At 36.1% G+C, this 27,740-nt stretch overlaps 1 protein-coding gene across 1 annotated transcript in view; it reads right to left on the bottom strand.

Annotated features, from left to right (window-relative positions):
- OPRM1 (opioid receptor mu 1) overlaps positions 1–10,389 on the bottom strand; it is a 55,151-nt gene extending 44,762 nt beyond the window's left edge. The window contains exon 1 of the mRNA XM_019831412.2: positions 9,874–10,389. Coding sequence (XP_019686971.1) covers positions 9,874–10,166 — 293 coding nt within the window. The 5' untranslated portion in view covers positions 10,167–10,389. The remainder of the gene's footprint in view (positions 1–9,873) is intronic.
- Positions 10,390–27,740: the final 17,351 nt, after the last annotated feature.

Genomic DNA, 27,740 nt, shown 5'->3' with positions numbered 1-27,740 from the left:
ATGGATTCTGTATTTGCAAACAACCTTGCTTGTTAAATTTTATTTTAACCCTAAACTCTATACTGATGTGTTTTTATGGTCATTTGCAGTTATGTACAGAGTGACAGAAACTTTGAGTTGCTTTGATGGACAAGTTTTCAGCGGAGGTCAAACAAAGCAACACTCTGCCTTCCCATTTCAACTCTCAGACTACAAATGTCTCCTTTCTGTGACACATTTATAACATTTTTGCGTTGTTTGTCGGTAATCTTACTATTTAAAATTGACCTCAAACAGAGTGCTGAAGTGCTGTCTGGTGTGCCTAAGTATAAGATGGCAGTGATGTGTCTAATATCTTAGATGAGTTTCATGCAGACATTGGTTACAATGCCGTTGACTGTGCATTCAATGTTAATGAATCAACAATAAAGATTAAATGGATGCCTTTATACAGAACCACAAATAACAGAAAGTTATGTTTTGATTAACTGATGCAAATGTGACTGTGGCTCACAGGAACGTAACCCTAAATCTTCCCTAGAAGCAAAGCTCAGTCTTGTCTAATTTATTAATCACAATGACTTCATAAAACATAACTATCATGAATATTGAGAACTGACTATTAACTTTTTAGTAATTTCACTCTTTAAAATCTTTCTGTATTTCAATCATAAGAGCACAATCTATTTCCAATTTAATGTTTTTGGACTTACACATATATGCACATGTAGATATATATGTGTGTGTGTGAATTTATGATTTTCTGATATTAATCCAGTGATACAGATCAGTTTTCATGATTCAAGTTATAAAAGCTAAATACCCATGAATAAAGCAGTGAATTGAGAGAATTGTCTGAATCAAAATTTACATCTGAATACTTTGAGGTGAATCTGAAATGCTGAAAACTTGGAATTACAAAATATTTCAAAGATGCATGCTTCTGTTGTTCAACTTTGAACAACTATCACATTTCTTAACTATCACAGAGAGATAGTTGTATATCAAGTCTTCAAGGATTATCAAGTGACATTTTGTAAAAGCATGAGAAAATGTCCAGACTTTTCACAATCAGAGCCTTTATCATGGGTTACAGTGCAGGGAACTTGGTTGTAGAAGTACTATGGGGAGGCTGCAAAGAGAAATGGCTTTAAGTTGAGACTTGAAGAATAAGGATTTTGTTAGAAAAAGTAGATGACAGGGGAAAATAAAAATTTATAGAAGAAATTAATATGTAGCATATTTGGAGACTGAATGTATCATGTTGGTTTAATATATTTAAACCTTAAATTACAAAGAATAATTTTTACTAAGTGTGAATGGTTACATTTGAATCTCTTTAGGACACCTACTTATATGCAACTAATAAGATAACACATGATCAAATTTAAAAAACATACTTGACAATATTCTTGCCTGGGCAGAAACTTATATCCAGAACAGAGTGATCTCTCTCTCATTTGAACCCATCCAGGTTCCCTCATGTGTAACAGTCCTATCTGCCCTACTTTAGAATGCAACATCCTGAATATAATTAATTTCTGAAAGCAAATATTAAAATAATCTTTACATGAATTAAAAAGAGAATGAGACAGAGGGAGGGAGGGGGAAGGAGGAGAGGGGGAGTTAGAGAGGGAGGAGAGGAGAAAAGAAGTGGAGGGAGAGAGAACAGGAGAGGAAAGAGAAGTGTCAGTGTTTAAGCTGAATCTGAGAAGTCTGAGTCCAGGCCATATACTGTGTGTGACCTTTGAGGCTCAATCATAGGCAACTACAAAGGCTCTGCTTGGTAGACTTCATGGGGAGAAGCTGTCCTCCCCACAAGAGACTTGGTATATAATCTGGAGGAATTTGTGTTCAAGGACTCATGCCCCTCTTCCACCTCAACAGCAATGCTCTAAGATGTATATGCATCACTAGTCCAACTGCCTCCATTTGGAGCCTTCTTATTGAGTAGGCCTTGACAAAGCTATTTCCAGGTGTCTCTGCTGAGACCTCCTTATCAGGAGTCCTTGAAGAAACTCTTCTCTCTGACTCAATACTTTCCCGCTCCTAGCTCTTCTTGTGACCTGGTGCCTTAATGTGGGGAGAAACAGAACCCTGGGGAGCGGACGCTTTTATCTTGTTTTGTGTCTTGCTTATATTCTCACAGTAAGTGAATGAAGCCTTGACTGTTGCCTTCAGTCTGCCTCATTATATTAATTGACTACCACCAAACTGGCATCTCAGCAATTTCTCTCTCTGACAGAATCCATTTGAGCTTATCTAAAATGCAAGAGGGTGAGATGTAATTGAACACAACATTATTTAACTTGGTAAATCATTACTCTTTTTTCTCTAGATAGTATAGCTGCAAAATTATGGAGAAGTAGTCCTTGAAGTTGCCATAGGAATTCTTAGTACTAGAAGGGACTTCAAGAGTTTTTCAGTTCAATTCTTACATTTTACAGGTGAGGAGAATGAGGCACAGAACAGTTTGAAATTGAGCCACAAGTGGCACTTGGGGTCCTGAGCCAAAGCAAAAAAACATTTTTTCTATGTGACCTTTATATTCTACAATGTATATCTTGAATTCAAAGACCCTCGGCCTGAAGAATTTGTGGGGAAATAAAATGGCCTGAAGCAAGAATGGATGACTAGGGAAAGGAGATGCGAAGACAAACTCATTACATGATGTTTATTGTATACGACATTTCTTTTATCTGTTGTTTCAGCTCATTTTGAGGACCCTGAAATTTTCTTGAATTTAGTTATCATAAGAACTTTTATGGGTATTATATAACTTGGAACCAGTGGAGAAGGGGGTGGTAGTTTTTGTCTTCAGATAATTTATTAGAAGGCACAGGAGGCTTTATTTATTTCTTTTACATATCTGAGAGCATATTGCTACCATCACCCTGAACTCAAGAAGGAATCTGAACACTACACATGACTGTTACCTACTTCCTGTCCATTAAGGGAAAATCTACTAAAACCTTTCCTGAATCCTGAAACAGGAAAACTAATAAAAGGAAAATCTTCGCTCATGAATTCTCTTCATTGTTCTAATATGGGATACCGATTAGAATTTTTCTTAAGAACTTTTAATTGTTCAGGAAAACCTATATTTAATGAATTGGCAAAGGCCTATTTATTAATTGGATTTTACTGTGCCAACACATTGTAACCAGTCATAAAAATAACAGGAATGATGCACTTTACAGAGTGAGACAGAAATTGGTGTGAAGGTAAATCATTTTGGAAAGCATTTGCAGGGAATACAAGTGGGAACAGAAGTGGGGGAGTAGAAGGTAAAAAGGAAAGAAGGAAAAGCATGTTCTTGAAATGGTCACAATGAAGACCAGAGTTTCTAATGTGCCTTGTGGTCTGCTCCTCAGAACTGTGTACCTAAGGGTAGAGGGAAGCACAGGGGACCATTTGTCCACAGCTTCCCATTTCCCCAGTCAAGGTGTCTTTCTTGGGTGGCAACTTCCTCACACATTCTCACCTGTGAATACCAGGCTGATTTCTGTGGAGGGTGGTAGAGTCAGAGAAGTTCCAGGGATGAAAACAAGGGCTATAGATGCAGCTAGGGTAGAAAGTTACCAAGATATATCCGGGCAAAACTAACTGCCATACTAATCACTGAAGTCAAAGGTGAACAGCAGGATGAGAGGTGAGGTACAACAAAGGTCTGAAATGATATGAAAATCACTATTTTAAAATATTACCTGAGAGAGCTCTGGAAATTCCATGAAAGTGTTCTGAGGACAGCAATGGAGGGTAGGATGGGGCGAGCAGTTGAGCAGTGCTCTGTGGCCCCAGCATGTGATTCATCCTGAATAGCTCCTTTGATTTCCTTTATATATTGGCTTATGAGTTTGTTTTTTTAAATAGAGTTCACTTATTTATTTTGAGACAGAGAGAGATCACAAGTGCATAGGAGCAGGGGAGGGGCAGAGAGAGAGGGAGAGATTGATCTCTCTGCAAGCTCTATGTTGTCATCACGGAGCCCAATACAGGGCTTGATCCCATGAACTATGAGATCATGACCTGAGCTGAATGCCCATGGAAGAGTCAATTGCCCAACCTACTGAGCCACCCAGGCACTCCAATATATTGACTTAGGAGTTCTTGAAGTAAGTGTCTACATCTAAACTCAAGTTTGGAGACTATAGTCATAAATCGTTGTTTTAGTTAATTAATATACATTAATCTTTATGAAGATTAAAAATATGAAATTCACATATTTTAAAAACTTCACACAACATTTAGTCTTGGTATTTATCGTTAATATATTTTAAGATGTCACACTGTTTTACATTATTTATCAAAACCAGTTTATCTGCTCCTGCTAACCAAAATAATTTTATTTCAATTAATACCTAAAGCGGAATTCTAGAAGAAATAACATTTTAAGCTTTTATGTGTAAAGAGTTCTCTAAGACATTCAAAATCCCAAAGTAAGGATTGTTTGCATTTAGCATGAATGACATTTTGAAGTAGTCAGAAACCAATTATTTTTATTTCCTCCTTAGAAGTAGAGAAATTATACCTAGGTTTTATTCACAAAATTTACTTATTGTAGCAGTTGCCGGAAGTTTTTCCCCAAATACTGCATGTAAGTATTAATGAAAATATTTGTTCAGGAAAACACTTGTGAAGAAATCTTCACAATAATTTTTAACACAGATTTAGAGATAAGTTAACAGTATTAAGGAAAGTTAATTCTTCAACATCTCGTTTCTATGATCTGCTGGAACTAGAACAACTCTGGGAAAATAGTGAAATTATGTCTATTCACATTAATATAAAATATAAACATTTAATATATAAAGTTCAAAGAACATGTTTAAAAGATTATACTTTATGGAAGCACAGCAAAAATAAAAGTTTAAAATATGCCTATGAATAATAACCACCAAATTTACAATAATAATAGTCTCTGGGGAGTCAGTATGATAGGAGAAATGAGGCCGCTTCTTATATATATGTAGCATATGTATAATATAATTTACATATTATATGTTATTATGTATATATAATTGTTATATATTATGGATTACTTATAATATATAATGTTTATTTATTTTTGAGACAGAGGGTGACAAAGCGCGAGTGGGGGAGGTGTAGAGAGAGAGAGAGAAAGAGATCGACAGAATCTGAAACAGGCCTGTCAGCACAGAGCCTGATGTGGGGCTCGAACCCACGAACCATGAGATCATGACCTGAGCCTAAGTCGGATGCTTAACCGACTGAACCACCCAGGCGCCCCAACTTATAATATATAAAACATACAATCATGTATTGTGTATTATATAAAGTATATAATATATATTATTATGTGTAATATATAATATATATTACTAGTATATATAATTATTATAATTATACATATAATTTTTGAAGGTGAAGAATCTTATTACTCTCTATACATTCATTTGTGCTGGAAACATTTAATAAAATATGAGATAGCTCATTCTTTCAAGAAAGAAAGGAGAGAAAGAAAAGAAACTCAGTGATAACTCTATGTAGATGACAGAAACACAACCTACCACAGAGGAAATGAAAAGCAACTTAGTGTTTTTAGGACACACTGAAGAACAGTGTTATGGTAGAATTAGCACCTATATGTGAAATAGTTAAAGTTGCCACTGTAAGAAATACTACCAGGAGCTCTGTATTGCAAGTAAAAGGAATACAATTAAATTCTTATATTTTCATGTAAACTATTATGTAAAGGACAGATTTTTATTTAGTAGGATTTTTTTTTCCTTTAAATCCATCCTCAAAAAAAATCATCCTCTAACTAGGATATTTTATAGTTTTAAAAAAGAAAGCAAGCTTTGTTAGTATTTGAGATTTCTAAATAAACAATTATCTTTTTTTATTTTATTAAACTATTCATGTAAACTATTATGTAAAGGACAGATTTTTATTTAGTAGGATTTTTTTTTCCTTTAAATCCATCCTCAAAAAAAATCATCCTCTAACTAGGATATTTTATAGTTTTAAAAAAGAAAGCAAGCTTTGTTAGTATTTGAGATTTCTAAATAAACAATTATCTTTTTTTATTTTATTAAAATTACTAGTGGCCATATTCAGGGACTTATGCATTAAAATTAACTCATATGCATATACGTATTTGTGTGTGTGTGTATTAGATAAAATATATATATATAATATATATATAAAATATATATCTAATATTTATATATATTAGATAAAACATTGTTATTGCTTATTTTTTCAGCTACTTATATCTGAAGTGAGGAAAAAAGCTTATACTTCTGTTCTAATCAGTCATGCCTGTTAATTTTGTAGTTTAAATCTGAATCAAATATTTAGTATATAAAACAAGTATGTGCTCATAGGACTTGTTTTAAAGTCAGAAATACTTTTTAGTGAAAGAAAAATGACAATAACATCTTGCATATATATACATTCTCTGCTCTGGTAACTGGTCATATTGAGAATTTATCTAGTCAAATTAAGAAGTAATCTGAAAAATGAAGGCAATATCATTTATTTGGCACTCTTCATTGGAACTTTATTGGTCAGGATGATTTATACAACTCATAGAGATCTAACAGTTTCCAACTCTCTACTTTTTCTTTTTTCTTTCTTTCTTTCTTTCTTTCTTTCTTTCTTTCTTTCTTTCTTTCTTTCTTTCTTTCTTTCTTAACAGTGTCTGCATAGACAATGTTCATGACTACATGGACAAATCTTTTTGGAAAAAAAACAAAAATAAATACATGTGGGACAATATCAACTTTTATATTTATGATTAATTCTATGCTTTGGATAAGTGCTCTCAAAAAATGAAACATTCCTGGTGGCTATAACTCTGTGTACTATTCTGGTTGATTTTTAAAAAAATATTGTAATATTTTATCACCACAGTTTTTAGAATTTGTGTGGTAAATTTTATAATATTATCTTGCAAGTAATTTTTTTCTTTAAAACCAAAAAAAGTTTTTGTGTGATGAATAGCTATAACATTTCTATCATTTGACATCTGGATTTTAAATCTTTAGATCATATGATGGTGATGGTATCTCTTTTCCTCCCTCATGTTTTTCAGAACAGCACTGTGTAAGAATCCTACTTAAGTTATACTATTTAATAATGTTGATGAAGGTATGATGATGATGGAGTTGAGACAGAACAGAGCAGTATTAATCATGGTATCTGCATTAGCAGTTATTTTTGTTGTTGTTTTGGTTGCCATAGTCACCTGAGCCTCATGATTCACTTGGTGTATTAAAACATACTAATAAATATTACCTTAATCTGGTTAGGAAACTGCAACTTGACCATTAATTGTACTTGACCTTTCAAAAGTATTTGTTGAACTTTAAATAATAGCAGGAAGTGAGCATTTTACCTCAATACTCTAATGGGTGTATCATTTTACTCACCTTTTTAACAGGGGCAATAATATCTCCGAACTATAACTTTGGTAGTAAAAACACCACAGCCTGGAGACAGTCCAATTAAATATTCTAAGCTAAATAAACATATTTTCTTCAACCCCAGATGCTTTCTTCATCACTTCATCAGTCACTATACTGTCTATTTTTCTGTTTCACAGTCATATTCCCAGAGGGTTACCTGACTGTGGAATTAAACACCCAACTTGCCACAGGTGGGTGTTGGGGGTGAGTTTTCAAATCATATTGCATTTTGTTAGAACAGAGAAGTAAAGCATAATATCGTGTTCTCACTAAGATGCAATGTCACTATCTGTCTCCAAGCCATCAAGAGGTCAGATGCCTTTAAAACAAACTCACCTAACCAGCAATCTCTTAAACACTGAAATAAGACCGGCCTTCTTATTTCACAGCCAAATTGCTGCTTTACTGGCTCTCTCTTTATAGAAAAGCATAAACTAGAGGGGAGAAAAATAAGGAAGGAAAATACCAAGAGAAGAAATAAAAGGAAATAAAAGATTATGCTTCAAACAGCAGGATTTCTAGACACTTTAGTAATTTCTCTTCATTGTGTCCATGATTCCAGACATAAATTTGGGGTACTTTATTATTTCCACATTATGACGGCTAACTAAATCTATTCCATCAGTCTTTTAGTTGAATTAACTCAAATCATAATTTGCCACTCTAATAAAAAGAAAATTATATTGGCTAATATAGATATTATATTGAACTAACAGTATTATAGAACTAATGAACTATCTGTCCTTGAAGAAATCACTGATATTTTCTGTGCCTCAGTTTACTCATCTAGCATAGGTAATCTCTAGGGTCCCTTCCAGCCTTATCAGCTTGTGATTCTATGAATTTTCTTAGGACAAATGAGAATCGTATTCTCTCTTTATAAAGCAGTCCTTTAATTATGCTTTATTTATTTATTTTTATTATCATAACTGCAAATTAGACTTGTTTTTTTATCTTTGAATCTTTGTATTGGATTATTACAAGGTAAATGTTTTCAAAAATAAATTCTTCCATTGATTTCCTTCCTGCATTTTCCCTTCTGTTGTTAGCCTTCTTCTCAATAGATGGTGCTCTTTTCTCAGAGACACTACTTATCTTATACCTCAGCAAAAGATTAGAGAAATTAGTTTTATTCTTTAACAATCATTAATTAAAGAGATCAGGCATATAAGAAAGAATCGATTACAAGCAACTTGCAGCACCTTGATCATGAAAGTATAATAGGGAACATGATTGTTTAATGATTGAGGAGCTCCATTAAGCCCTGCAATACTTGCTGAATAGATGGAGTGAATATTGTAACTAAATATGAAAATACCATGTTCACTACATACAAATAACCCCTAGTAGGAAGAAAACCCCATTTTAAGGTGTTAAATATTTATTTACTTTAACAAAAATGAATATATCATATTCCATATTAGCATGTAGGATTTGAATATACACACCAGCACTAACGCAGTCTACATTAATCTCAATTAATATTGAAAACTCGTACACTCTTTGCCAAACAAACCTGGAGCATATGAGTAAACAGAATATGGCCCACAAATTCTTTTGAAATAATTTCACTGGGTAAAGACACTTTTTTCCCCATGAGCAACCACTGTAACTTCTTTATATTATAGTTTATAACCCAGAATTATGTCGCTTTTGGTCACTTTTAACTGGGTCTCATTTTCAGAGGATTTGAAAAACAGTCATACCCTGCATTTCTCCTGAACCACACTCTATTCCCAATTCGGTTTGTGACTCCCATAGCAGATCTACAGCTGCCAACTGCAAAATGGTCTAGGCAGCCCAACTGTCATATTTATTACAACAAAACATTATTTACTGTGGAGAGACACAAGAAAAACTTTCTCACTGAGTGTGGCCTCAGGATGGCCACAAGGGAAGTGAGACAAATGTGACAAGGAAAGAGGAGGGCAGGGGGTGCAGCAAAGGACACGGAAACCAGCAGGGGTAGGAGAGTTGCCAAGGTTCTTCTCTGAAAAGAACTCAAAAGGAGATCGGCCCCCAAATTAGGAAATCTAACTAAAATTTCTCTTTCATTATTCACAGATTACTGTGTCCACAGCTCCTGTGCAAGGGACTGTGGGTTCCTGTGCCCAAGAGCCCCCTTGGCTCAGTTTAAGTGAGCTCTAAGACAGAGCTTATTATTATTATTATTATTATTATTATTATTATCATTATTTTTTTTTCCCCCGGAGCTTTACAGCTTCTACCAAAGCAACTTCTCTGTTTCTGAAATTTTTGATTCTTTAACAGTGGAGAGAAAAACAGAAAAGTAGATTTTTGTACTCACAACAACCACTCTATCCACTGTCGCTCCCATAATACCCCCCTGTTTACTTCTCTTCTCTCATCCTCCCGCCAGACACTACCCAGGGGTCAGGTGTCCCTTTACGCCCCTATTAGCTGCTGAAATCTCTGCTGGGAGCCCTGGCGCCTTCCTTACCTGACAATCACATACATGACCAGGAAGTTTCCGAAGAGACCCACGACGCACACGATGGAGTAGAGGGCCATGATGGTGATGGCTGTGATCATGGAAGGACTGCCGGTCGAAAGGCACGAGCTGTCCCTCCCGCCCAGCTCCGTGCGGTTAGGACCGCATGGGTCGGACAGGTTGCCATCTAGGTGGGAGAAGTTGACCCAGGAACCCGGGCTAGGTGCTGGGGAGCAACTTGAAGAGTGCAAATAGGGATCAGTGCAATTGCTGGCGTTCGTGGGGACGGTGCTGCTGTCCATGGTGCTGACTCCTGGCTGGGACCTCGTTGTGAGGTAACAGCGAGCACCCAGACTTTTCCAGGTTCCACGCGTCTCAGCTGCTTCCTCTCGCCGCCGCTACCACAGTTCCTGCTATTTCTTACAGAGACCAATCCTGGTGCAGCCTGAGAGGAGCTTCAGGCAGAAGGGGAGAGCTGGGCATCTGACATTATCCACTGTTTGTAGCCCCCTTTCGCCTTAGTAGTAGAGACACATCCTCAACCCAACACCACTGTAGGGAGGGGAGGGAGGGCTGTGCGGGATCCAGAGGCTGGAGGGGAGGGAGAAGAGAGAAGGGGGGTGGATTTTGCGCAAAGCGATCTAACGAGTTGGTCTGTCTCCCCATTCGGCACTCGTCCCTGCAAACACATCTAAGGAGGAGCAGAATGGGGAAGGGAGTTGGAGGGAAGGGTTGGGGGGAGAGAGAGTTAGTTCTTGGCAGCAGTAAAGCATAAGAAAGGGGGCTGACATCACTCTATTTTCCTAGCGCCGTTTTCTCTGTATAATACAATACGACAGGAAGCACATTGGCCTGGTACAACCTGAGTAATCCTTACCCCCCAACCCTTTTCCAGCCCTCTAGTCTGCTGAAATCTTTGGCATAGGGCACACAAATTCCTCGTCTTTAGTCTCCTTGTCTCAGTCCTGCGTGTCTACACATAGCAAAGGTGTTTTTACATCACTGAACGAGAATTTTCAACCCTACAAACCTGTCTGAAACAAATGTCCTTTTTCTGAAAAAGAAGCGAGAAACAAACTTTTGTGTAGGAAACTTATTTCATTCAGTCCATATTCCTTTAATTTCTCCTAGAGCAGAAGCTTTAGTTGCAACTGATTTCTATCCTGGTGGGGAAAAGGCACAAGAACTGGTTACAGCAATCAGGGGATTGTGGCATTCAGGAAAGTCAACGAAAGATAAAGGTGATCCTCCACACTTAACTCTCACAGATCTGTTTAGAATTATTTATTACTTCTTTTATTGCCAGGCACATGAAAATGTGCTTTTCAGTAGAAGCGTGTCAACATCAAGCATTCGCATTATTTCAGTCTGTTTCCTCCTATAGAGATTCCTAGAGGAATTTCATAGATATCTGGAACTGGTTGATATCCACACAAGGTTGAAGAATATTGATACACTTAAAAATTTGATACCTCACTTCCAAGACCCCAAATATTTTTATTTTAGAAACAAAATTTAAATCAACCAGGGGTAAGATGTTTTTGTTGTTGTTGTTTGTTTCTTTGTTTTTTGGTAAGTTAATACTAATTCTGAAGTAATTCTCCTATCTGTACATGTGTGTATTTGTGTATGTATATGTCTTTTAACAATAAGCATTGGGATTAGGTATCCCCAATTGGTTGTAAAAAGCAACCTTCTTGGGGAACAGAGAGAGGAGTAGGTTAAGGAGCTTGGAAAGAACATTTAATTCCAATTTTTTTATCATTTTCTTGAAAACAGATAACTCATAAGTAAACTCCACTAACCATAAGTTACTTGGCCAATGTTCAGTATTATTTTTATCCTTTTATACTGAAGGGTGTAATTTCAGCAATAAAAGTTTACAGAGATTTCCCAAAGACTAATAAAAATACCTTACCACATATTCTTGTATGAACTTGTATATCAATTCACTCACAATGAACTGAAATCTCTCTGACATTATTTAGTCTCTTGAGGACACATAGAAGCAGTCTAAGCTTTACTTGATGTGAAAGACAAATAGGCACAATGGAATAAGCCCTGGCCTTTGACTCAAATCATTTTGTGAATTTTAGATTTATAACTTCTAATTGTGTGAATCTGAATGTGTTACTTTCTCACACTGAGTGACAGTTTTCTTATCAGTAAAAAAAATGTTAATAATACCTCATAGGTCTGTTAACAGGATTAAATGAGATATATAATACCATAGTAGTTAATAAATGATAACTTATTATTATTCCACTTCATATATTTGACAATAATTAAGTAGTCTCTCTACAATTTAAATATTACTTTCTTTTGGCTGTTCCTTATAAAATGTAGTTTTGGTTTTTTTCTGTAACCTTGCCTTTTTTCTAGTCACATTATAGTTTGTATGTCCTTATTTCCTTTTTCCTTCCTTCCTCCCTCCCTTTCACTCTTCCTTCCTTCCTTCCTTCCTTCCTTCCTTCCTTCCTTCCTTCCTCCCTTCCCTTCCCTTCCCTTCCCTTCCCTTCCCTTCCCTTTCCTTTTTTCCCTTCACCCCCCCCCCCCCCCCGTTCTTAAGGTACAGCTCCAGAGCTAAAAACAGTGCCTTAAGTTTGGCTTGACCAATAAAAACTTAGCAATATTACAAACTTTTCTTTCTACCAATATAGTTATTGGAAGGCCCCATTGACTTTTTTTTTTTTTTGAAGTCACATTACTTTCTTGACTCTCCTTATGTCCTTATGTTTAGTCTTGACGACATTCCCTAAACATGAGCCAAATGAGTTCAATAGATATTTATTAAAGGTCTACTTTGGGCCAAGTTCTGCAGTTTTAAAAGTTAGATACAATTGGAGCTTACTTCTTATGCCTTATAAGTCATGTTTCTCCTGTCCTATAAATTTATAGTTGTTTAGAGGGATCTGAGCACAACACAATAGATTTTTAATTTTATTTATTTATTTTAAAAAAATTTTTTTTTCAACGTTTATTTATTTTTGGGACAGAGAGAGACAGAGCATGAACGGGGGAGGGGCAGAGAGAGAGGGAGACACAGAATCGGAAACAGGCTCCAGGCTCTGAGCCATCAGCCCAGAGCCCGACGCGGGGCTCGAACTCACGGACCGCGAGATCATGACCTGGCTGAAGTCGGACGCTTAACCGACTGCGCCACCCAGGCGCCCCATAGATTTTTAATTTTAAAATGATATCTTGTTAGATCTAGTTCATGATTCAAATCTAAGAAAATCTTTTGGAATATGATTTTGTCATCTTTTGTATGCCTACTTCCTACTTTATATATTTTATTTACTCTCTCAGCTTTATACACTGTGCAAGAAGATTCCTGAGGGTAGGCCCATTCACTACATGGTATTTAATACATAGTGGACTTTTTCATCTGTATGTATTAAATGTATAATATATTTCCATCTATAATATGCTAATTTAATTGAGACATAATTAGTATATGTTTTTTTTGTTGTTGTTATTTTTATTGAGAGAGCAAGTGAGCAGGAGAGAGGGGCAGAGAGAAAGAAAGAGAGAGAGAGAGTCCCAAGCAGTCTCTATGCTCAGCGCAGAGCCTGATGCAGGGCTCAATCCCATGACCTGAGCCTAAATCAAGAGTCGTGGCTCAACTGACTGAGCCACCCAGGTGCCCAGCATACGTTTCATAAATGTTTTGGATGGAATGTTTGTGTCCCCCCCAAATTCATATGTTAAAATCCTAACAATCAGTGTAGTGGTATTATGACATAGGGTCTTTGAGAGGCAATTAGATAATGAGGGTTGAGCCTTCAGGAATGAGATTGTTGGAGTGCCTGAATGGCTTGGTGGGTTAAGTGTCAGATTCTCATGGTTCATGGGATTGAGTCCTGTGTCGGGTTCATGCTCACAGCTTGGAGCCTGCTTGGCATTCTCTCCCTCTCTCTCTGCCTCTTGCCTGGTCTCTCTCTCTCAAAACAAAGAAATAAACATTAAAAAATAAAAGGAATGGGATTATTGCCCTTATAAAAGAAACTCCAGAGAACTCTCCAGCTCTTTTTTCACCATATGAGGATACAATGAGGAAAGAGCAGTTTGGCAATCTGCAACCTGGAAGAAGACCCTTACCAGAATCTGACCATGCTGTCACCCTGATTTTGGGCTTTCAGCTTCCAGAACTGTGAGAAATAAATTTCTTTTGTCTGTAAGCCACTTAGTTTCTGGATTTTATCATAGCAGCCCAAACTGAGTAAGACAATACTTCATCTAAAATAATCTGGGTGATTTTTAAATGGCACAGCTTGAAAACAAAACACCTTTATGAGTATAATAATAACATTTATTTTTTTAAAGTCAGTATATTCTGTTAACTAACCAGGACTCAGTGTAGAGACATATGGACTAACCATGTGACTTTTCTCTTAGAATTACTGTCACAGAGTACAAATTCCCACTGTCTTTCTCTAGAAACATTATTTGTTTTTCATTCTATGGAGTAGGAATTTGAACTCTGGGCTTCAACTATATATTTTTAACTGAAATCTGATGTTTTCCTTTTCTGCTACTCTTTCTCAAGTTTCATTGAGAAAATTATCATGTCTGTTTTGAATGTGGGATATTCTGGACATCATGATAAGTCTTTCCTTAAATTATGTTAATATCTATATCTCAGTATCTCCTATCTATTCACTATACAGTTTGAGAAAATGCAGGACAAACTTAATTTCTTAATTGATAAAACCAGGGAAGAGCTGTTATGGGAATAAAAATTGGTATCACTTAGCATATAGTATAAAAGGACCTCATGTTCCAGCTTCTGTTATATTTTAGTTGCTTTATGGGGTGTTGTCCCTTTTCTCCATAATTCCATGTTTCATACCAGAGTGGTCTTAAGTCTGCTGTGAAATCTCAGGTCTCTTGTAAAAGGAGGTGAAATGTAAATACATAAGTCAATTTATTACGTGCTTAATTATTTTATATAACATGGATTCTAGCCATATAATATTTAGTTTCCTTAAGCCTTTAATTTCCTTAATCTATATATTAGGAATATGTGCTTTTTTGTTAACATTTCTTGTTTAGCCTAGATTTTTCTATCTGAAGAGGGAAAAACTTATCCACCAGTCAAGATTTAACATTGATATGAAACCTTATCATAAAACACTTTTTTCATAAAAATATTTGCTTCAAAGCAATGCATTTAGTAATGGAATAGATTCTAAACAAGTGCTAAAAGCCCCTCTTCTTTGAATTTCAAAATACATTGGCTTTATTCATATAAATGCCTTTACCCCACACATATTTTAATAGCTTAGTCCTGATTTTTTTGAGACTGTTAATGGAACACAAGATTAACAGCTATTAATGAAGAATACATAAATACAGTGCATAAAAGTATTACAGTGGTTTGATGTTCCGGAAAAAAGGGGGCATCTAAGGTTTCATTAGAAGAACACTTTATGTGTTTATTTACTGATATTTTCTATGCCATATAATATCTAAATGTGTATACTAAAGGACTTAATTGCATTATGAAACAATATTATCCTTGATTACTGTATTGTTGCTTTTACATTCAGTAAAATGGAACAGGTACACTTATTTACATGGTAAAAATAGAACAAAAAATAAAAAATAATTTCACACTACCTCAACTTGATAAACCTAAGAGAGAGACATCTGAGATAGGGTGGACAAAAGCCTTGGACTTTATTTATTTAAAACATTAAAAAATTTACTTATTGAATTATAATCGACATACAATGTATTAGTTTTAGGTGTACTACATAGTGACTCACATTTTGAGGGGGTTGGATAATTCTTTATTTGGATTGTACAGGTGCTGTCCTGTTTTTTTTTAAATCGAAATATAGTTGACACACAAGTTATGTTAGTTCCAGATGCACAACAGAACAATTCGAGAACTCTATATGCTGTGCTCACAAGTGTAGCTACCATCTGTCATCATACAATGCTCTTACAATGCCGTTGACCATAAACCTTATGTTGTACATTACATCCTTGTGACTTATTTATTTTATAACCGGAAGCCTGTACTTCCTACTCCCCTTCACCCATTTGGCTTGTCCCCCCACCTTCCTCCCCTCTGGCAACTATCAGTTTGTTTCTATTTTATTTTGCTTGTTCACTTGTTTGTTTTTTAGATACGACATATAAATGAAATCATATAGTATTCGTCTTTCTTTGACTTATTTCACATAGCGTAAAACTCTCTAGGTCCATCCATGTTGCCAAAAATGACAAGGTTTCATTCTTCTTAATGGCCAAGTAATATTCCATTGTATGTGAAAGTATTTATAATTTGCCTTTTGGCTTTTTATATCTTGTTGTGTGTGGCTTGAATATTAGCAAGAAGAATTAGTGGAAACATTACACTATATTTAATAGTATAAAATTGACCTTAAATAGCTGATTGCTTTAAGGACCTGAAGGTAGTATTTATGGGTCCAGTTAACTCTTTTGAGCTAGTTTCAGCAGCTAGTTTAAGTGATTCATTGGTCTGAATATCTTTCTTAAAATCTGGATTCTCGTTTCTATTTGAGTCTTTCTCTTCAATTTCCAGTTATAGAGGTCTGCCATTACTCTATTTCTTTTTTAGCTTTATGTTTGGACAAAAAGTTCTCAGATATTTTTGGTCTCAGGACTCTACACATTTAAAAAATATAGAGGATTCAAAACAAACTTTGTTTTATGTAGGCTATCATTATTACAATTTATCATATTAAAAAGTAAAACAAAAAAAAAACTTTAGAAATATCCATTCATTTTGGGGCACCTGAGTGGCTCAGTCAGTTAAGCGTCCAACTTCGGCTCAGGTCATGATCTTGTTGTTCTGGGTTCTAGCCCCACGTCAGGCTCTGTGCTGATAGCTCAGAGCTTGGTGCCTGTTTCAGATTCTGTGTCTCTCCCTCTCTCTGCCCCTCCCTCACTCACACTCTTTCTCAAAAATAAATAAACATTAAAAGCTTAAAAAAATAACTGTAAACTTATTATGGGTAAACATAAGTTTTTAGAAAAATACTATATTTTCCCAAGTAAAATATTTAGTGAAAGAGTGGCATTGTTTTATATTATGCAATTATTTTTAAATGTCTGGTTTAGAAGAGGACATTTCTTTATGCAGTCAGTTGCAATATGTTGTTTGGTTGAGGATATGAAGAAAATACAGTCTTACACAAATATGCGGTTGGAAAGGGGAAGAGTATTTTAGTGGCCTCTGCAGATAATTGTGGATATTTTTCTTTGATACTAAACCTGAATTTAGCAAATGCTAGTTACTTAAAGGTTAGTTGGAATGTGGAAATTGAAATAGTGATTTGTGTGTGTGTGTGTTCTGTTATATTAAAAGCCATTGGTTTATCTTCCACTTTGAGCGAATCTGCTACTCATGCATGATTTTGTAACATCATGCACTGATGATTTGGAAAATGTTGGTTTCCTGGATTATGACAATTTTCTGAATGCTGAAACAGTCTACTGTATGATATCAAAAAATGCCACCACTGGTATTCTAGGAAATTTATTCAGATATTGGGATATTGTCAAACTACAATGGAAGACAAAAGTTTTCTAATTTCCAATTTTGCTTGAAAGTCTGAATTTTATCATTGGTAAGAAATATATTCAGTTTTCCTTAAAGTGATAGAAAAAGTTTCGTTTGCACTAAATCACAGAAATGCTTTTCCTGGGGAAAACCGTTCTACCCTGGGATGTGGAAAAGTGCTTCGCTTCCTACTTCATCATCTGAAATATCAAAAAGATACATACTCAAGGGTCAAGATTTAATAAAACCGATTATTTTTACTGATCTGTCAATGACATGTTAAAAGTGAATTTTTTTTCTTCTCTGTGAATGTGTATTCGTGAAAAATACAGCAACACAGTTTTGAGCTCCTGCCTCGATTCCTACCAAGGTGCTAGCAGTTTTACCCATCATTTTTTTTGCACTATTGATGCAAATTTCAACATGGTGAAAAAGCTGTATAACTTTCTAGAGTTATTGTAATAATACTGTTGACCTCATGGATCCCTTGAAAGAGTTAGAGACCTCCAGGAATCCATAAGCCACACTTTCAGAACCACTGATTTAGACGTTTATAAATATTTCTTGTTTTCTGTTTCCTATCAATCTACTGACCATATGTGTCAGTGCCATGTCATTCCTTGAGCAAATCATTCGTTTGCACCATAGCCTTTAATGACTCACCCAAACCAACTTCATTAACCTGCATTCTTATCTACATACTACTTTGTGTTTCCTTTTTCTTGATGCATTGCCCCATTTCCCCCCTCCTTGAACTTCCATGCTTCATAGATCACATAGAAAGTGATGGTGGCAGGGGTGCCTGGGTGGCTCAGTCGGTTAAGCGTCCGACTTCAGCTCAGGTCACGATCTCACGGTCCCTGAGTTCAAGCCCCGCGTCGGGCTCTGGGCTGATGGCTCAGAGCCTGGAGCCTGCTTCCAATTCTGTGTCTCCCTCTGTCTCTGCCCCTCCCCCGTTCATGCTCTGTTTCTCTCTGTCTCAAAAATAAACGTTAAGAAAAAAAAAAAAAAAGAAAGTGATGGTGGCAGCTTTTTTCCAGCATGTTATTTCTGTATTCAAACCATTACACATAGGCCTTTGTACAAAAGACCCTTTTACTTTGGTGTTAGTAAAAGGATGCCATTCCATTCTCATTAAAATGGCACTTTATTCATGTTTTTATCTCTAACCCAGGCTCTGCCCTTAATCTTTCCCCTCTTTTCTCACAGCCTCATATTCCTCCACACTTTAAAATCTGACCTTCATTTCTAAGGGCATTAGGGACTTTCATAATGCTAACCTCCTGGCATTTTCAGTCTTACAGGATTTGTCTTCTTGAGTCTCTTCACTGTCTCTCTCCTCAACTCCATTTCTTGATTATCCTATCACTCTGATCACACCTTTTAATTTATTTTAATAGTTCTTTCTTCCTGTACTTGCTCTGTAGATGCTGATGTTTTTCAGCATCTGGTCTACTAACCTTCTCAACATGCTTTTCCAAAGTAATATCAAATCATTCTTGGTTTTTTGCCTGTAGGATGATGGACCCAATCAATTTATATCTCCAGCTCTGACCTTTATCTAAAGCTTCAGATTCTAATACCCATGGATTTGGTGGACTTTTCCACTTGAACAACTCACGGGTACTAGAAATGCCATCCTTTGAATGTATTTTTACCATCTTGTCCAAACATACTTCTCTTCATGGTGTCATTATCCCTGGACTTTCCCAACTGAGAAACTGGGTAGCCATCCTCAGCACTTCTAGGTGGGCAGAATCCTGCAGTGGTTAGGCGCATGAACTCTGGTGCCCCGTTTGTTGGTAAACTCCCATGTTAATCGCAAACAAGCAATGCAACTGTGGACAATTTACTTAACCTGCTAGTGGCCAGCTTTTTCATCTATAAAATTGAGTTCTCACTAGAGCTTTAATGGGTATTACATGTGTTGCTGTTAATAGAAGCACTTGCAAGAGTCCTTCGTGCATTAAACATGGTGTAAATATTTGTTAAATAAGTTCATAGACTGCTCCCACTCCCCTTTTATTCCCAGATTCAATTACTGTGATTGCTGATTCTACCTTTTAAATTTCGTCTCATTCTTGCTATCAGTCTTCTAGTTCAGGCTTTTATTACTCCTGTAGAGTTGAATAGTAATCTCAACGATTCTCTTTTTCTCTCTAAGCATTCACCTTACACAGTGCTGCCAAAGGAGATGTTACAGATGGAAATCTGACTGTGCCACTCTTGATCATGTTTGTTAGCTCCTTATTATTGTAGGATAAAGTTGAATTTCCTGTTATATGTAGTCCTTCAGCATAAACCCTTTTAGCTTCATCTCTGGGGTACTCACTGTTTGCACTTTGCTCCCTGTGAATACTAAACAACTTATAGTTTTCTGCACTTGCCATACTCTTTCTTGTCTCTGTATTTTGATCATTTTCTTCTCTGGCACACAGGAAGTATTTAATAAGTGTTTGTTGACTGACTGTAAGGCACTGTTTTGGCCCCATTGGATAATATAGACTGGTCAGTGATAGAATATAGAAAATCTTCAGTGAACATTCTGTAACAACTGATTGCCAGGAACATGGTGAAGACCCAATGGTGAGAGGCATTCTGGACATAGGGAGCAGAGTATCTCAGAACTTAATGCACTTGTGCCAAACAACTGATTGGTCATTTTCCCCGTAAACACTTTTAGCAAAATAATAATGTAAAATTGTCTAAATGCCAATATCTGTATATTAACATTTAGAGACTGTGTTTTTGAAACAGGATTTCAAGAGATATAGACCCTCATGGAGCTTTTGATGGTATTAAACTATTATAGATTTTTCTTTTCTTATTGCTTTTTAAAAAAAATATTTTATTTATTTTAGAGAAAGAGAGTGCAAGTGAGGAAAGGGTGGAGAGAGAGGGGGAGAGAGGATCAGAAGCAGGGTCTGTGCTGATAGCAGCAAGCCCAATATGGGGCTGGAACTCATGAACAGTGAAATCACGACCTGAGCTGAAGTGGGACATTCAACCAACTGAGCCACCTTGGTGCCTCTTTTATTATTTTTAATATAAAATTAAAACAAATGTCTATAAAAACCCTAGCATTAGGTAGCACTTGGATTCTTGGTGGCTGTAATTTCTGGCCATTATCTTGGATTACATATTCTAGCCTTTGTCTGTATCCATTTGCAGGTTCAGAGAGATAAGTTAATACAACTTTGCCCTATTTTTTGGTCTTTTCTGTGACCCCCTTTTTTAACAGGAACAATGAAAGCAATACATATATTTTTACAAAGTTGTTTTTAATTCTGGATCCTTCTGACATTCATATAATTTTCCTCTTTTCAGTGAATAGATTGCACAAAATTTGATGTAGGACAACGTGCATCACCCAAACCTCTTGTTCAATCTCCCTGTACTTTCGAAATCCTGTGAGGAAAATATCCCCAAATTGTCTTTACCAGAAAAAATTTGTGAGAAGAAAGCTGAGCACATATCTTTGATTAACTATCTATTTTTCTTTCATTTTTAGCTTATAATTTTACTTTTCTCTGCATTTCTTTTGAAAGAATTCAGACATATAGTAAGACTTGAGTCAAGAAAGCTAACACTTCTAAGCTTACACTTGATAATACACTCCTATTAAAATTTTTTAATTCCTAAAGGCACCAGACATAGTCCTATTTTGAATTTTTACAGTATTTCTCAGCATAAGTGAAAATTTCTAAAATCCTAGTGTTTCCATAATACTTGTCAAGTTATTTCTTTAGACGAGTTTAAGAACTTCAAGATCAAAAACCAGGGCTTACACTTCCCTGTAAATATGTTAATATGTCTTCTTAAATGTAAATACATATCTGGGTAACATCAGGAGACTCTCAGAAAGGTAATGTCAGGTATACTCTGAATATTTAAGGGAATACTCCTGAATATAAAAATAAATGGGAATTTTTCTCATTTCCTGATAGAACATTTTCTGATGGAAGCCTTCAGAATTACCAATGATAGCCCATCTCATCTGGATAGAATAATCTCATCTGGAACTGTGCTTTTTTATAATTATTAATGTATCCCTCAATATAGCTGCAAATGTTGGTCTTCTTTCTTTGATGTTAGGATTGATTTTCTCATGTAATAAAAAAGTCATTTAGAGCCAAGTTTATGTATTGTGTTTATGTCATGTTACATGGGGTTTAAAATGAGATAGTCAGCCTTAGACTATGGAGCTGAATTTTTAAAAAATATTTGGTTTATACATTTTTTGAAGGTAATTTGAAGATTGGTCCTTGAAATAGGAAGTATTTCTAGAAATATAACCTCACAAAATAACCATATAAAAAGTACTTTCATTTATGTTCTAGAGGGCTTAACTTAAAAAAAAATTAATTTGCTGTCATGTTGCATATGTACTACCTTAAAAAATGTCAGTCTTATGTATATTAAAATGTTTTAAGGAAAGATCAAAGCATAAAGGGGGAATTATTTTATGTATGAATTTTTATTTGAATTCAGTGAAGACCCATGGAAGGGATCTAGAGACCTGTACAAAGAGAATAGGAACCTATAAACTGGGCCAAATAAGATGGTCATATTGTCAGAAATCTATAATGAAAAAAAATTCTGTGAGGGAGAAATTCCAAGTTCAAAAGGAGAGGAGAGAGATATTAATGGGGTGTGAGTAGGGTGCCTGGGAGAAGAGCTTAATGATGGATCTAAGGAGGGTGGATCTTACATCTAAATAGAAGACGCTCTCTTTTTTCCAAGATGTATGAACCACAAAGAGAAAGGTTATCATAGGTCTGGGCACAGTAGTTTTTTCAGGACTTGAGTGTTCATTCCTGGGCTTGAAGTGTGGGTAAGACAATCGCACTATGCTTCAAAGAGAAATCTAATGCTTTGTCCTTGGGCAATAAGTAACCTTAGCTTATTTTTATTATTTCCCAGAACTATAATAGCTTTTGGACTCCCATATTTTTGATGAGCATGACCAGAAAAGACAAGAAAGGGAGTTTCTGGGGGAAAATGGAAAATGAGAAAGAACTTTGAACCTAGGGATGTGTTGTGAAGAAAATCTCTTCCATGTTTACATGTGGGTGCCAGCAGCCAAATGCTAAACTAAAGTCAGAAGACACTGTTGGATCCATTTATGGCTTCCCTGGGCGATGCCATGAACAGCTAAATCATTGCACATGGTGAAGAATTCAGTGCTTTTCACATGGTGTGTGAAATATGTACTATTTGATAGAGCAGTAGAACTTATTTGACTAAATGGTTTGAATGGGTAGATGGCATATGACACAGCACAGTTGTATAGTGACATGGTTTGAAATGTTGAGGTTTGGAGCTGACAGCCAAGAAAGAATTCTTGAGACATCTTTGGTGCAAAAAGATGGTGTTCTTAAAGCATGGGGACAGGACCCATGGGCAGAAAGAGCTGCACTGCAGTTGTGAGGGGTGATTGATGATATGCCTTCAAACTTGGAGGAAGTTAGGGAGAACATATGTCTCTAAGGTATTTTGGAAGTAAGGTTGCCAGGACCTTCAGGCGCTAGCTGCTGCTAGGAAAAGGTCATTTATTACTATTTAGGAAAACTCAGTCATGAGACCCTTCAGATGTATATCAGGGGGCCATAAGCTTGGAGGATGATTGCCAACCTATATCTTGGAGGATAGAGATACAATAAGTTTCCAAAGACATTTTTATATGTTAAAGTTGACTCACAGGATCCTGGGTGGGTCAGGATAATGTTAAGCTAAGGTTGCCTTTGGCCTTTAGCAAAGTGTCATCACGGAGGCAGCTGAGTTCCCAGAAGATCACTCTGTCTGTCTCAAGGATTTGTCAGTGGGTTGTAAGTTGTAAGGAAATTTAATTTTTCATTTGCCTTTGTTTTCCACATCATATAGTAGCATAGCAATTCCATTTAAGTTGTCTGATTTGATTTTTGGAAGAACCTGGGTATGGTAGTTGATTAGGAATCATTTCATTTCCATTTTACTAACTCAGAAACTGAAACTGAGAATAGTTCCACAACTTAACAATGATCACCTGTATGGTACATAGTAGAACAGAGACTTCAGGAAATTAGATGTTAGGGGGCCAATTCCCTTTCTTTTCTCAATCTCTTCTCACAACGTATGAATAGGAGTAAGACATTTTCTGGGAGCCTATTGTATGCCAGGCACTGTGGTAGGTGCTTTACCTGGAATAGCCTCATCAGGCAGGTACTATCTTGAATTTTTCTATACAGGTGAGTAAAGTAGGCTCTGTGAGAGGGTGGAATGAATTGAAAGCCTAGAGGTTAAGCTGTCCATCATAAATACCTGGGTTTATACACATCGTCAAACACACTAGGACCATATCACTTCTTAGATAGATATGTGGCCATAACATTCACACATTCATTTATTTAAAAATATTTATTGGGCAACTTGTATGTGTCAGGCACTGGAACCAGGTCCTAAGATAAAAGAATGGCCAAGTCCCTGCATTAATGGAGTTTGCATTCTACAGGGAGGGAGGGAAGAGGGGGTGGGGAGCAGTTGGAGAGGGAGAAAGGAGGAATAAATTAGTTTATGACTAATTTATGATTAGTCAGAAGATAATAAGTGCTAGTAAAAAACCAAGTCAATTTTGTGTTAAAATCAGATTGGCAGTCCAACGAAGAACCAGATTGAGAGGTATATCGGGATATTTGCTTTCAATCATATAAATGAGATCATAGCCCTTAAGAGAATGAAGCCCAACCATATTTTTATTTCCTTATACAATTATTTACTATTGGAGTTATTATTTCTAAAGAACTCTTTTTTAGTTTTGGTGATAACCTGGTTTTCAACTGAGAAAAGTTTCTATCAGTCTCAATTTCTTTCTTCCCTGTATAATGATGGAACACCTATCACAGTGAAGATAGGTCCGTACATACTGTGCTTTCACACATACCAAGGCATCTGTTTATGTATGACTAGCTGTAGAAAATAACTTAATGTTATATTAACAAAAGTTGAATTAGAATTTCCAGACTTGAGGGGCACCTGGGTGGCTCAGTCGGCTAAGTGTCAAGCTTTGGATCAGGTCATGATCTCACGGTTTGTGAATCTGGGCCCCGCATTGGGCTTGCTGCTGTCAGCACAGAGTCTGCTTCAGATCCCCTATGTCCCCCGCTCTCCCCTGCTCACACACACACACACACACACACACACACACACACACCCTCTCTCTCTCTCTCTCTCTCTCTCTCTCTCTCAAAACAAATATTTAAAAAAATTAAAAAAAAGAATTTCCAAATTTGAAAATGACTTTCAATATAAATTCTTTAAATTCAGTTCTAAAACTTATTAAAAGATGTTTTATAAGCAATTTAAACTCTTTTCAAAACAATTTTTTTAGGTTTGTTTATTTTTGAGAGAGAGAGAGACAGAGTGCGAGCAGGGGGAGGGACAGAGAGAGAGGCGGAGATACAGAATCCAAAGCAGGCTCTGGGCTCTGAGCTGCCAGCACAGAGTCTGAAGTGGGGCTCAAACCCACGAACCATGAGATCATGAATGACCTGAGCTGAAGTCGGATGCTTGTGTGTGTGCGTGTGTGTGTGTGTGTGTGTGTGTGTGTGTGTATGTGTGTGTGTGTGTATACACAGTATAGCTTTCTGTATGTTAATTTTTTATACCTGTTACTTTATTAAGTTTCATTATTGTCTATGGTAAAGTTTTTTACTTTAGGGGATTTCAATTCATTTTTGCATGAGGTTACATGTTTTAAATTATAGCACTGGGAAATTACTTCAGTTTAAAATTCAAAGTCCCAGAAAACTTTTCAGAAATGCATATCCTACATAACATAGAGAATATCTGTGCTTAGTGAGCCTCTCAGTAATAAATCCAAGGCCACAATTCATACTGAAGTCTGAAGTCTCTGTTTAGTTGGGCTATTTTCTAAATTCAGCACAAGAATGTTGTGAATAACCTTACTTTGAATATTCCTTTAAGGTCCTATATATTGTAGTCACCCCTTATGTGTAGTTTTGCTTCCCGTGGTCACTCGTGGTCAACCAAAGTCTGGAAGCAGACGATCCTCCTTCTGAGATAGTCAGAAGGTCGAGAAGCTCCTAATGCTATGTCACAATGCCTATGCCATTTCTTTCACTTTATCTCATCACATGGGCATTTTATCGTCTCATATCATTACATGAAGAAGAAGAAGGGTGAGGACAGTACAGTAAGACATTTTAAGCGAGAGAGTATATTCACATAACTTTTATTACAGTATATTAATATAGTTCTATTTTATTACTAATTGCTGTTGTTAATCTCTTACTGTGCCTAGTTTATAAAATAAACTTTATCATAGGTATGTTTGTGTAGGAAAAAATACAGTACATATAGGATTCAGTACTATCTGGGGTTTCAGGCATCCACTAGGGGTCTTAGAACACAATTTCTGTGAGTAATGGGGGACTACTGTATGTACTTTTGTATATATGATTCCACATGTAGAATTTACCCATTCTTCTTATTGTCTGTAGGCAATATTTCTCGATGGCTCTCAATTTTTCAATTTTCATGACAATTTTTAGCCTGCCCTGCATTTTGTGAGATGTAGTCCCCTTAAATATAAAGTTTGTTTCTCCTTATCTCATAATCTTTAAATGGCTTTCATCTTACAAAAAAAATGAACATTCTTTCAAAGGCTTACAAGGCCCTATAATATCTATTCCTCAAACCACATCCTTCTATCTTTGTAACCTCATTTTCTACCTCTTTCTCCTCATATCCTCCTTACTGCCTCAAGACCTTTGCACTTGAACTATTTCTCCCATTTATCACAGTGTCTCACTCCTTTGGCTCTTTAAGGTGTCTGATCAATTGGATCAAATAGATCAATAACCCCTTTCCTGACCAATCTTTTCAAGTAGCGTACACACTGTGGTTCATGTATCCCTGGCTCCATTTTTTTTTTTACTCCTCCCTGTGTCCGTACCCTTACTATTAATTCCAGTTCGTTCTTGAAGCCAGTGGGTGGGATGACCTATACTCTTCTTTGAGTCTCAAGTTCAGTAATATGACTTTTTGTGGCTAGTAGAATGAACTACAAGTGACACTGTGCCCATTTCAAGTCTAGGTCTCAGGAAGCCTTGGCTGTTTCTATATGTTCTCCCACTCTTCTTACAAGGCCCTGAGAACCTGCTCAGACTGGCCTGCTGGACTTTTGAGAAACATGGATTAGAGCTAAATTGCCCCAATCCCTTGGCCAAGATTGACCTTGACCACTCTATAGTCAGCCAGCCCCAGTCAGATCAGCATAGTTGACACATGTGCAATAAACGCTTATTGCTGAATGTCACAACTTGGTAGTAATAGTTAACTATAGACACACCATTGCCACTTGATTTTACTTCATAGCGCTAAGCCTTATTTAACACTTACCACTATCCACCAATTACAGTTGACCCTTTAACAATGCTGGAGTTAGGGGTGCTGACACCCACATAGTTGAAAATCCATGTATAACTTTGATTCACCCCAAACTTAACTGCAAGTAGCCAATTGTATCATGGAAGCCTTCCTGATAATATAAACAGTTGGTTAACACATATTTTGTATGCTGTATTATTATTCATTGTTGCAATAAAGTATTGGATTCTTACAATAAAGTAAGCTATAGCAAAGAAAATGTTATTAAGAAAATTCCAAGGAAAATGTCAACACTATACTGTACTTATTGAAAAAAAATCTACCTATAAGTGGACCCGTGAAGTTCAAATCCATGCTTTCAGGGGTCAACTGATTATGTGTTACTTTTATGTTTATTGTGTTCTACCATTCAATACTAATTCCATGAAAGCAGGGAGTTTTTCTGGCAAGAGTAGTTTCTCAATAAACATTTGTTAGATGAATAAATTCCCAAATTGTTTCCACATATTTTGTTAACATGCATTGATTATTTGACACTTGAACAACATCATTAATAGATTTTCTCAAACCACTCTCTCACACACTGTGATTTAAATTAAATGCACATAGCTGTCTTTAACTCTTCCTAGAATTCCATACGTCATTCTTTGAAAATATCCTGGCTGGAACTGGTTGGTACTCTACACATAACCATCTTCATTGTTCTTATTTTCTCTGGATTATTGGCTGACTTAAAAAGGCAGGAATCAAAATATTTGGGGCTCAAGGTTAACACAGACTTGAAGCTCTCCTCTCCTCTTGCACAAGCCTAACTGATTAAGGATAGTGAGCAATATATATTACTAAAAAAATTATCTCATATTTTTTTTATTTTTGGAAAACACTTAATTTAGACTCTGTTATTTTTGAACATTATTGAGGATGAATAGTTTAAAGATAGAGAAAATGTTTT

Source organism: Felis catus, chromosome B2, assembly GCF_018350175.1.
Source record: "Felis catus isolate Fca126 chromosome B2, F.catus_Fca126_mat1.0, whole genome shotgun sequence".
In the NCBI taxonomy this organism is placed as follows: Eukaryota; Metazoa; Chordata; class Mammalia; order Carnivora; family Felidae; genus Felis; species Felis catus.
This window is presented reverse-complemented; position numbering and strand designations above follow the sequence as displayed.